This window comes from Amblyomma mixtum, chromosome 3 (genome assembly GCF_055824585.1).
Source record: "Amblyomma mixtum isolate Tamu chromosome 3, ASM5582458v1, whole genome shotgun sequence".
Taxonomy (NCBI): Eukaryota; Metazoa; Arthropoda; class Arachnida; order Ixodida; family Ixodidae; genus Amblyomma; species Amblyomma mixtum.
The window spans coordinates 80,096,989-80,109,589 of NC_143014.1; the positions used below are offsets into that span (position 1 = coordinate 80,096,989).

Genomic DNA, 12,601 nt, shown 5'->3' on the forward strand with positions numbered 1-12,601 from the left:
CCATGGCAGCCAAATTTCGATAGAGGCGAAATTCTAGAGGCCATTGTACTGTGCGATGTGAGTGCACATCAAAGAACCCAAGGTGGTTGAAATTTCTGGAGCCCTTTACAATGGTGTCACTCATAGCCTGAGTCACTTTGGGACGTTAAACCCCCATGAACCATTAACCAAAACAACAATTTCACTTGGCATGGTAAACTTTATGTAAAACTCATTATAGTTTAAACTGTGCTTGCTACAGTGCCCTTTTCCAGCTTTTATCGGAACTAACATTGCTTGATGTCTTTCAGATAGTGATATAGTATACCTTTTTTTTTTTTGTAAGGCCTGTAGACACTAAATTTTTGCTTGCGCGTTTTCCTCTCTCAAATGATCTGTTTGACATTAATATACATGGGCACCACCACTATAGCTCAGTGGTTATAGTGCTCAGCTGCTGACCCGAAAGGTACGGATTCGATCCCGGCATGGAGGCAAATGCTAGGGGCCCGTGTACTGCGTGATTTCGGTGCACGTTGAAGAACCTCAGGTGATCGAAATTTTCCTGGGCTCTCCACTACGGCATCCCTCATAGCCTTAGTCACTTGAAAACATTAAACCCCACAGAACTAGAACATTTCCACTTCTGTGTTTTATTGAATGTCATACACACAATGTGCCAGATTTGGTTTGTACATGAGTTTTGGTTTGTACATGTACATGGGTTTGTACATGTGCAATTTAAGTCTGCTTTGTCTTTAGAGGCCTGCACACTGTTCATTTTTTAATTCTAAGTTTTTGCTTGTCTAATGCTTGTTCTCTATTTGGTTGCATGAAACAGCCACAAGAAAAAAAGGAAATTCCAGATGACCCTGCTTCAGAAGAGAAGACTGCAGAACAGCCTCCGGCAAATACGCATGCCTTTTTGATTCTTAGCAGGGCTGACAGCAGCATGGTACGCTCTTTCATATCTTGTAGCTGACTTTTAACCTGCATACTAAATACTTTCAAGCTATTTTAGCTTTTGTCATTTAATTGCAGATTCTTCAGACTGACCAGGAGATAAATGAACTTGACCACAGCGGCTTCAGCACACAAAACCCAACTGTATTTGCGGGCAACCTTGGTGATGGACGCTATGTACTGCAGGTAGATAGTCTGCTTGAACTGATTATTTAGTTTGTTGTAACATGAAGCTACTGTGTGCCATGACGTAGCAGTAGTAGTCTAGTGGCAGCTGGTGGCACAGCATGCTTCCTCTCGAGGCAGGTGGGTATCCAGGCAAGTGGTAACATAGGCTTGTATGTGCAGGTTTGCCCCATGGGTGTGCGCCTCTTGGATGGCACCAGGCAACTTCAACATATTCCTTTGGATGTGGGCTCAGCCATTGTTTCTGGCTCTCTGGCCGACCCACACGTCATTATTCGCAGTGCTGAGGGACTTGTCATCCACCTGACTCTTCGAGGAGATGCTGCCACGGGATGCCGATTGGCTGTTCTGCGGCCCCAGCTGACTGCTGTGGTAAGCATTTGCTGGCCTAAAGATACTAATCTCTGTTCTCAGTTCATCTGGTAAATTGTGCTTGCCATGTCAACTTTTCAGCAAGCTGTGAACAAGTTTCCCAGGAAGAGGTGCAAGCATAATTTTTCTGTTTTCAGTCCTCCAAACTGTTTGTATAAGAAAGGAGGTTAAGGTTAATGAACATGTTTCAATTGGTGCAACAAAATAGGGCAAGCTGTCAAGCTCATGTATTGTTTGCACTTAGTAGGAGTAAATTCTAGGTCTTGAGGATCTCACATTGAAATGTTAGCTGCTAATGCCGAGCACCTTTGAATATTTTTAAAGCGAAAGTATTTACGCTCGACAACACTGACAAAGAATCTTGTCACTGTACGTACGTACGTACAATCTTGTGCCATTGCTTTGCAACCCGACTAAGCTCGGAGGCGGTCGCACCACCTGTGCGAGAGGTTGTTCAGGAAGAGCAGCATGGGTTGTACTATCCCTACCGATAGTTGCGATAGAGACAGCCACCTGCCAGTGGAGTGGTGCATCTCCTAACAGCTATGCCACTGCGCTGGTAGTGTTAAGAGAGCTCGCCGCCATCAGTGAGACTGGAAGTGGCGGCTGACACGGCCAATAGCAGTGTGGAAGTTGGATATCCAATGTGGGCGCAGAAAAAGATAGTTTGACTGGTTTGACTGCTTGCGCCTGTCACTGCCAACGTGGTCGCCATGGCCATTGAGCTGCGCAGGGATTTTGACACGGAAATGTTGATTATTGTGAAAATAAAGGCTTAATCAAGCATGAAAGGTCGCTTTTTTTTTTATAAAACACAACCTAATCTTGGGTCAAAGTACCTGTACTTCCTCCCTGAAGCGAAAGGTAAAACGGCGCTGATAGTATCCGCGGCTGAGTTGGCATCCCAACGCTTCATGCATTCGAGAATGAAAATCCTTACAGGTACTATGCATGCGTACAGTGGTGTCAAAATGAAGACCTTTGTGATTTTAACAGAAGGTTCAGCGTCGCTGCTCTCAAAGACCTCCTCACTCAATGGTATTTGCCAATTGTCGATCACATTTGCTCTCGCATTCAGGGATACGTGGCGGTGCGTGTTCTGCTGCTTGAACTTCATCAAAAAAGCGTTGCGTGTATCCCGGCCTAGCGCCGAAACCAGCATGCCTGTATCGCTTGATAATGTGCTTCCCATTCCTGAGACACACCAACACATAAGGGAAACGAGTCAGAACCAGCTAAATCACCATGAAAGGAGATAATAATGATAAAGTGAAAGAAGTAACTGCAGCAATGGCCGCATCGCATCTGTACCGCATCTTTGCTATAGGAGTAGGAAATTGGGAATGTTAGACATGGGCTGTGGGTAGTGCATGCCTCGTGCTGATGTGCGTACCTGGCAGAATGCATGGAGCTCCGTGTGTAAAAAGGTCTTTAATTTGTTTGTAAATTGGTTCGGGTAAAAAAATTTGAATTGCCCGCCATTTCCATGTCTCGCACATCCTGGTAGCCTCTTTTTCGCACAAACAGTTACCTCCAACGTGCACTGGAATCTGAAACTACCTAACCATTTGCTGTTCGGTTTACTGTTTTAATGCCTTTCATAAAGCTGCTGAACAAGTACCTTGAGTTGCGCATAGGTCTGCCGAGTTGCTGCAGAAAGCATCCAAATTATGCGGCAAAGCTGCATTTCACGTTTGCAGGACACTCTTACTGTGCAGCTCGGACTGAGAAATCATCAAGTGATTACCTTTGCCAGTCCCATTCCCCATACTTTACCATGGACACTGCTGATGTATATGATTAGTTATACAGAGTAAAAGGCTCGGACAGCTTGTCTCACTTGAGGCCTTGCCACGTAACATGAATGCTTTCTGCAGCAACTTGGCGCACCAACGCGCAACTCTAGGTACTTATACAGTAACTCTAGCCTTTCATTTCTATTTATCTGTTACTGCTGGCTTTGGCATGGTGTCGCATGTTTATAGCTTTGAGCTGCGCGCACGCCGTCATGCCATCCCACGGGGAACTAGGTAACGTGGGGCTGGGCCCCGCAATGGGGTATGTGTAAACTCGTATTTTGGAGTCTTTTTCTTTCTTTTCTTTTTTTTTTTTTTTTTTTTTTTTTTTTGCGAGTTGGAGGTTGTCATCTAGGTGGCAACATATGGCGTATTCATGGTCTTGGTAGAGTCCTTAGGAAGTACTCGCGAAATTTACTCATAATTTTTGCACCCCCTTTTTGAAGTGTTAATTTAAAGAAAAAATGTGTGCAAATTACGGGAGTAAATGCTGTGTGTTGAGGTTCTGGAAAATATCTGTAGCGGTTCCACAGCGATCGTAGTCCTTCACAAAGAAAATGGTGCTCAGCTGCTGACCCGAAAGACACGGGTTCGATCCCGGCCGCGGTGGTCGAATTTCGATGGAGGCTAAATTCTAGAGGCCCGACGATGATGATGATGATGGCTGCGGCCTCGGGCGCTATCCATGGACGGTTTTTGGAAGCTCTTATGCGCGTGCTTGGCCTCCGCGATCGAGCGCACCGTTGTTCGCAGCCGGAGCCGATTGCAGAGGCCACGGCGCGTGCATTTAGAAGGCTATTCCCGCCTGGGTCATGGAAAGTTCGGGTGCGGCCCTTACACAGATTTATTTTTTTTTAAACATTTCCTTCGGGAAAACGGGGTGCGGCCCATACACGGGTGCGGCCCTTACACGCGTTTATACGGTAGCATGATTGTGGCAGTGCCCAAGCAAAAAAAAAAAAACCATTGAGTCCAGTTGTGCTTTTAAATTGGAATTGTTCCAATTGGTTCCAAATGGACATTCCAGTTGTGTGCAGTCGAAAACTGCAATTTACTTTATTTATTTTACACTTTGCAGCACCGAAAGAGACTGAGTCACATTCGATGCATTGAATGTTGTTTGATTTGAATGGCAATAAATCTTACAGTGTGACAGGGGTATATGACAGGCAGAGCAGAAGGGTGGGTCTAAAAATCAGTGTGAAGAAATATAAAGTAATGTTCAAAAGTCTCGGAAGGGAACAACAGTTTACGATACACAGCAAAGCATTGGAAGTGATAATGGAATACAGGTACTTAGGGCAGGTAGTAATTGAAGGTCCAGACCACGAGGGTGAAATAACTAGGAGGTTAAAAACGGCGTGCAGTGCATTTGCAGGCACTTTCAAGTGATGAATAGCAGTTTATCAGTATCCCTCAAGAGGGAAGTATAAAATAGCTGTATCTTTCCCTGTACTAACCTGTGAGGCATAAACGTGGAGGTTAATGAAAGGGTTGAACTTAAATTGAGGGCAGTGCAGTGAACCGTGAAAAGGAAAATCATGGGTGTAACTTTAAAGGGAAACTGCATAGGTTTTAGAAATCAGCGAGCTTAATTAAGAGGGTCGAATGTGTGAAACATGCAGGTAAAGCATGCGAAGTCTTTTTGGGCTAGCACTTGAAATAGTGAAGTAATCGCCGATTAAAATCCGGATGCCCTTCAAGCTTCTCCGCAGCGCACAACGCCAAGTGGAGGCGCATGATAACGTCATCGAAGGTATCGGCACATTTCCAATGCACAAACGCCTGCTTTGAAGGAAAAAAACCAACGCCACCGAAGGCGAACCCTGCCGAGAGTTGTTTGGCAGCATCTAATGTATCAGGGCAGGGTGTGGCTGACGATAGCGGTAATTTGAAATCATACCCTTCGTGATGTCGCGCTGAATTTCCCTGCACTCCTCCAGTGCATTGAGGAGAAGTGCAAAATTCAATCGTTGATTACGTCACTGTTTTAAATGCTAGTGCAAAAACACTTGGCATGCTTTACCTACAGCCCACACAGATTTGAATCCTTGAATATCGTGAAATTCTCAAAAAAGTGCTGCAGTTGCCCTTTAAGGGACAGCCAGACAGCAGAGTGGGTCAGAAAACAAACGTGAGTTAATGATATCCTATTCGAAACCGAGAAGAAATGGTCATGGGCAGGGCATGTACTAATGCGAAGGCAAGATAACTGATGGTCCCTTAAAGGGGCTTTGAAAGGGGCTCATTAAATTTGCGGTATGCCTGGGATGTTAAAGCACCCTGCTTTGCGGATGTTGCCCAGCAAGAATTTTTAATGCTCTTTGTAGAAGGTGAGTTATCTGTAGTCAGAATTTGAATTTAAGCGTCTTCGCGCTTTTCCCTCTTCTCTTGTGACTTTTTGCACGCTGTAAGATCGGCACGCTTCCGCTGGCCCCACCTCTGAGCGCGGAGCTTCCTGACCCGCCAGAGCTGCGTGGCTTATTGGTTGTGGCTAAGGCAGCTGCCTGATGTCTGAAAGAATCTAACCAATAGCCATCTCTCAGCTTGTATACGCAGGTGTGAGCAACGGAGGGGGTGCAAGCATGTAAAAGTTAGCTGGAATGGCCCGCCAACTTTCACGCGTGGTCGTGGATTTTCTGCTGCGCGTAGAAGTGTATTATTTGGCTGAGTTGTTTATGACAACACAATGCAGTGATTGAGAGAGTTGACGTGCTCTCCTCGGAAGGTGTTTCAGAGCCCCTTTTAGGTAATGGAATGGATTCCAAGAGAAGGTAGGGGTAGTAGGGGGCGCCAGAGAGTCAAGTGGGCAGATGAGATTGGGAAGTTTGCGGGGAAAAAATGGTCACAGCTAGTTTAACACAGGATTAATTGTAGGGATTTGGGAGAGGCCTTTGTCTTCTCATTGATGTGCTAAGGTTAATGACAACTGCCTGTCGTTTTTGAGATAGGGTGGCAATTTTCAAGTGTTCATTGTCGTCATAGCAATTACATCGGCAGATGCAGTTTTCTAGATTTGCGTAGTCTTTCACAATTTTCTCTTTTTACCGTTTTACACTTTGGGAAACCATACAGCTGCTAATGCACGTAGTTTCCTTCAGTGAGTGCGGGAAATGTTCCTTCAGCCCAGCATTAGTGTGCTTTCATTTTTAGTCACTAGATGGTGCCACATTGTTTGTTTTAAATTTGTAGAACACTGCATTTGTCACGCTCAAGTAAAAGTGTCAAGACCTACCCCAGAGTGCCGCAACAGCTTTGCGTGTGGAAACTCAAGTGGGCACTGCGCTATATACTAAAATTGCCCAGTAATTGATTGCTATGAGTCCTGTAATGAAACACAGATAATAAGTTTTATGGATTGGTGGTACCATGCAAAGTGGGTGCGTTTAATTTTTATTTAATTGTTTATTTTTTTTCCTGTTTTATGGTAAAGCTAGAAAGCTCCCACCTCTTACCCTCCACTTTTGCAAAGTGCATTGATGTTATTTCTTCTGCCAGGTAACTTGCTAATGGAATCTTATTTTTATTTTGCAGAAAGCAAAAATTTTGAGCATCTGTGTCTACAAGGATCTGAGTGGTCTTTTTACTACTCAATATCGAGAGCCAGATGAGACAGCCAAGCCACAAAAGCCAGTTCCTCCACCAAAGGAATCTCTCGACACGTCTACAAAGTATGCCTGATTTATTATCTGTAGGCCTGATTATGATGACTGCTCATTTGCAGTTGCTTGTAACTTGCAGATGAATATTGATCTTGGGCAAGTTAAATGCTGGATCAATTAAGAAGCAAATTAATAAGCATGAAAGTATAGTGTTGCCATTTTTGGAGATGGGTCAACAAAATACTTTTTCATTGAATATGCCAAGTGTTTCAGGCAGGCATGCCTTAATTTTTTTAAATAAGCTTTTTGAAGTTACTGGTTTTTGAGGTGACTTTTGTGGCATAGTAATACCAGTGTTGGTGGACACCAGAAAACCGGTGAATCAGGTGAAATATTTGCTGGTTAACTAATTTCTAATAGTAGGTTAAATACTTGCTAGTTAACTAATTTCTAATAGTTTAACTATTAAATTAATAGCTGTGTATCAGTTTTTAGAACTTCGTTACAGCTACCGCATTGCTTGCCGCTGCTCGCTCTGCCAGCCGAGGCGTAGCAGAGATCACTTGAAACCTGTGCCGTGGAGGGATACAATTGGATGGACATTGTTACTAACAGCCAGCTACAAATTTCTAATTGTAACCAGGTGCCTGACTAATAGTTAAAAAGTCAACTATTAGAAATTAGTTTACCAGTTTACTAGTTAACAGGATCCATTCATTTTCTGGTGTCGGCCAGCATTGCTATACTTTGTCACAAAAGCCATACTGTCGCCAAAAAAGGCAATATTTTAAAAATTAGTGGCAGGCTTCCCTGAAACATCTGCTATATATTTCTAATGTGTTTTCTTCTATGTAATGTTTTAATTCCAAATGCATGTACAGTAAAACCTCGATAATTCAAACTCGGTTAATGGATCCCCGCCGCGGCGGTCGAATTTCTATGGAGGCGAAATTCTAAGGCCCGTGTACTGTGCGGTGTCAGGGCACATTAAAGAACCCCAGGTGGTCAAAATTTCCAGAGCCCTTCACTACGGCGTCTGTTATAGCCTGAGTCACTTTGGGACGTTAAACCCTCATAAACCATCAAACTCGGTTAATTTGAAATCCCAGATAATTCATAGAATTTCTGCATTTCCATAATTTTTAATGTAAATGTAATGTAAATTCAAACCGGTAGCCTGCACCAGCTTGGCTAATTCAAAGGCCTGGTTTGGTGTGTGAGAATGGCCAAGTTCTCTACAAAATTGGGACCATTTGAATTCAACTGGCAATGCAGCGTCATGTCGCTTATAACAGGCGCACGAGCCCGCATTAAGCAGTGCGACCCTTAATTTTATTCTTCAGGGCTTCTCGTAGACAGCAATGGCACAATGACGTCATGCTGATGAAAGCAACCGTCAACAGTTGACCAACGCCTGTCCACCGTTCAACGGCGTTGACGCCTTAAGACTGCACTGGTGCCTACAGAGAGTGTAGTTTTTATTTCGCGCGGCGCGCCAGGCCGAACTTGTCGATGCAGAATGCACAATGGCGTGCCTGGATTGGCTGTATGTACAGCGCTCATGCTCTTATTGTCGCTCCTTTTCTACTGAAGCAGCCCTTCTGCGCCTGCACTTTGGAGCTCAGCTGCACCACTAACATGACACATCCGACCTCAGCCGCCGCTCTCGCGTGTGCTAAGAATGTTGGAGCATGAAAGCAGCAGCAAATGATGAAGAGCTTTGTAGACTTATATCGAGGGTACTACGTGATCATATTGTATGGACGTCGAAACTGATATGATGGAATTTCGGGTCACTGGCAGCTTTTTTGTGTGCAGTAGTAGCAACGCTAACGTGCTGCAGCCAGTTGAACAATGTTTCACGCTTTTCTGTTTTGTTTTGCTTTGGTTTTGGGTAATCTGAAAGCCTCCTAAATCGAATATTTTACATGATTGACAAGCTTCGAATTAACGAAGTTTTGCTGTACTTATTACACCCGCTGTGGAGCCGTGGTGGCTGTGGATTTCGGCAGCTGAGCCCAAAGACGCAGGATTGAATCTCTGCCACAGCAGCCACATTTGGTGGAGGTGAAATGCAAAAATGCCTGCACGCTGTACATTGTTAGTGCACGAACCCCAGGTGATCAAAATTAATTCGGAGCCTAGTAGAGCTGAACGTTGGGCCAGTTGGTGTTACGACATATTCAAGAAAACGTTGGGCAAATTAACACAAGACAGAGGGAAAAACACGTACACACACACGAGAGCTCGTGTGTGTGTACGTGTTTCTCCCTCTGTCTTGTGTTATTCTGCGCACAGTTTTCTTGAATAATTCGGAGCCCTTCACTATGGCGTCTCACATAGCCATTGCGCAGTTTTAGGATGTTAAACCCCACATACCATTCCATTTTTGTACCAATATCGTTCCCATTTCGAGTTGTTGATCAATTCGCTCTTGCCCTACCATACAGGGTCTGTTCTGAAAGTAGTAGGACTCATTTTTTTAAAAAACATTTGTTGATGTTAATAGTACAAATGATTAGAATTTTTCAAAGCAACACCCTTCCGCATCTACACACTGCTGCCAGTGAGTTTTCCAGTTTTCGTGTGCCTCCAGGAACGCCTGGACCGGAATGCTGTTTAGCTCCCTCGTCACGGCCTGTTGAACCGCCTCTACCGATCCGTAATGCTTCCCCTTGAGCGTCGATTTTATTCTTGGGAATAGAAAAAAGTCTGACAGGGCCAAGTTGGGGCTGTAGGGGAGCTGAGGCAGCGTTGCCACCTTGTGCTGGGCAAGATACTCAACTACGCGGAACGCTGTGTGGCTCGGCGCGTTGTCATGATGCAGCCGCCAATTGTTTGCGGTGTGCCATTCTGAGCTCTGCCACTTGGTCTCAGGGTCGTATTCAGACACCCACATCTCTTCACAAGTCCCTACATTGTCCAAAAAATCGGGGTCCTCATTCACATGATGAAGATCCTGGCAGATCGCTTTCCGGTTGGCCTTCTGCTCCTCTGACAACACTCGCGGCACCAACTTCGCACACACTTTCCTCATGGCTAAGTTTTCTGTCACAATCTCAAAAACTTGGGTTTGTGGAATGCTCAAGTCAACCACAATCATTCTGATACTCATCATACGATCACTGTTTAGTAAACTTTTCACTCGCGACACATTTTTGTTGGTCTTGCTGGTCGAAGGGCGTCCGAAGAGGTCGTCATCTTCCACTCTTTCTCTACCGCCTCGGAACAGCTTGCGCCACTCAAAAACATCTGATCTACCCATGGCAGCATCACCGTAGGCCTTCTTAATCATGTCGTGAGTCTCTTTGCCCGTTTTACCAAGTTTTACACAAAAATTTATCGCGTATCTCTGATCTAGTAAACACTCCATGATTCTGCGTGACGAGGCGCTTCGATAGGGGTTCACAGTACAAGTGACCTGCTCTCTTCAACGGCCGAGAGTCGACTGGCGATTTTCCCCAGCATTCCCAATATCCCCCTTCAACGATCCTGCACGCGCAGACCGCCTCTCGTCCGCCCATTCGCCCAGGAAAAAACCAGTCCTACTACTTTCAGAACAGACCCTGTATGCTAGGCGTCTCAGTTAGCTCAGTTGCTAAAACAACTGCTTCATTGGGTTGGTGACCCTGGGTTCAAGCCCTGGACCAAGACTAGTTTTTCTTCAACTGCGAAGTTTTTGTGGACGCTGTATAGTTTTCCTTTGTAGGCTTGGGTGGACGGGGATGAATAGCTGTTATTGGTTTTGGGCAGTTACATAAGTCATGCTCTGGACACAAAGGAAAGGAGATAAATAGCCTCCTAACTTGGGCTTTGGCCTCCCTCTAGGTAGTAGCGGTACAGTGACAATTAGTGGGGGAAAATAAAAAAGATAACAAATCTTTGCACTTTGGTGCGACCAGATTTCAGGGCACATGTGGTAGACCGTACATACCACTCTAGTCTATGACTGTTTTATGCATATAAATAGCCATAATGTGTTCTTATTTTATTCATTTAAAATAAGCAGTGTTGCAGGGTGGAATTGCAACTAGTGAATCAGCTTATTCAGTTGAATTTTTGTACATCTTGCATTCTTACAATGTTGATATTGCTGAGGTTCATGTTTAGGTTTATTTTTCAGTGGCCTTCTTGATGACGAAGATGAACTTCTGTATGGTGAATCAGAGGATAATCCTATCCAGAGGGAACCAGTTCGAGCAGAATCGAAAGACGCTAACTCTGAGTGAGTCCTCATACAACATATCTTATTCCTTGGCTGATCAGTTCTATGTACAAATAAATTTTCTCCTTGTTGCAGGACTGACTCTGTGTTTGAAATCAAAGAAGTTACGCCAACTTTTTGGTTGTTCGTAGCAAGGGAGAATGGTGTCTTAGAGGTGAGTCTTAAATATTTTATTGAAAATAAGTAACATGCATATTTTGTGGCTTGTTCAAAAACTTCTTCAAAAAGAAAGTGCACTAGTTATAACAACTGAGCATGTCCTTCTTTGTGATCTCGCAGCTGGCTTGCTTTGTTTGCTTTTTTTTTTTGTTTAACTTTCATTTTATATATACAAAGAGAGAGATAAAATTTTTTTTTTGTCCTTCCAGATATACTCACTGCCTGACTACAAGCTGTGCTTCCTAGTGAAAAACTTTCCGATGGGACAGAAGGTGCTTGTGGATTCTGTGCAGATGACTGCCCCATCTGGGACGAAGTATGCTTTTTTATCCTCTTTCATTTAGTAATTACACTTGACCTCCAATAACATGAGCAGCCTAATTGTTTTGCCTCATACTGTTGCTCCTCGGTGTATTATCTCATTGCTGGTACAGCATAAACAATTGTCCTGGTGAAGCGTTCACTTTATCATGTTGATGTACCAAAATTGTGTACTAAAAATGATCCCAAGTGCCTGACCTTAGTTGTATAATAGTCATTATATCCTGTGCTTTAGTCAAAGACGGGCTTCAAGTTGATGCCCTTTCTGAATGTTTCATGTGCAGTGTTGTTACTTCTTATTTTTCTTTCACAGGTCATCCGAGAAACTTTCAGACATGTCTCATGAATCAATGCCAGTAGTTCATGAAATTTTGGTTGTGGGACTTGGAATTAGGCAATCTCGACCTCTTCTTATGGTGAGCTCCTCAGCTTTCACTTTGGAATGTGTGCAGTTTTCATGCTCTTACACATTGTTTAACATTTCAGGCCCGAGTTGATGAAGATCTGCTGATTTATGAAGCTTTCCCATTTTATGAAACACAGAGAGAAGGCCACCTTAAACTTCGGTTCAAAAAGGTGATTTTGCAAGTATAGTATAAGAGCAGGCAAATGGTCTTTTCCAGGAGTAGCCAGGCTGCCCTTACCGTTTCTCATGCTGTCAGGACACTTACTGTCATCCAGAGGAGGGCAGCAACAGTGCAGGTTCTTGCCACACCAGTTATCCTTGTAGCCGATAAAGGCTGGCGATCGTAGCTTGGCCACTTCGACACCAGGTCTCTCTTTTTTTTTTTTTCCTGCGGTCACGACAGCCTGGTTACTTTTGACAGCTATGGTACAGTTAAACCTCAATATAACGAAATCCTCGATGTAACTGAAGTATTCCGGGTTTCATAATGTCGCGTCCATAGAGCACAATGTATTTTTAGCTTCAGTATAAAGAAGTAGATTTTGACTCACTTTCGATGCAACAAAATTTTATTGCTGGCTGGAAACGAACT

General features: G+C 44.1%; 1 protein-coding gene across 2 annotated transcripts in view; it reads left to right on the plus strand.

Moving 5' to 3' along the window:
• Cpsf160 (cleavage and polyadenylation specificity factor subunit 1) overlaps positions 1 to 12,601 on the plus strand; it is an 89,499-nt gene that overhangs the window by 37,006 nt on the left and 39,892 nt on the right. For both annotated transcript variants that reach the window (XM_089579877.1, XM_089579878.1), the window contains 9 exons: positions 821 to 934; positions 1,021 to 1,128; positions 1,291 to 1,500; positions 6,831 to 6,967; positions 11,022 to 11,123; positions 11,199 to 11,277; positions 11,492 to 11,598; positions 11,917 to 12,019; positions 12,090 to 12,179. In XM_089579877.1, the coding sequence (XP_089436003.1) occupies positions 821 to 934; positions 1,021 to 1,128; positions 1,291 to 1,500; positions 6,831 to 6,967; positions 11,022 to 11,123; positions 11,199 to 11,277; positions 11,492 to 11,598; positions 11,917 to 12,019; positions 12,090 to 12,179 (1,050 nt within the window). The remainder of the gene's footprint in view (positions 1 to 820; positions 935 to 1,020; positions 1,129 to 1,290; positions 1,501 to 6,830; positions 6,968 to 11,021; positions 11,124 to 11,198; positions 11,278 to 11,491; positions 11,599 to 11,916; positions 12,020 to 12,089; positions 12,180 to 12,601) is intronic.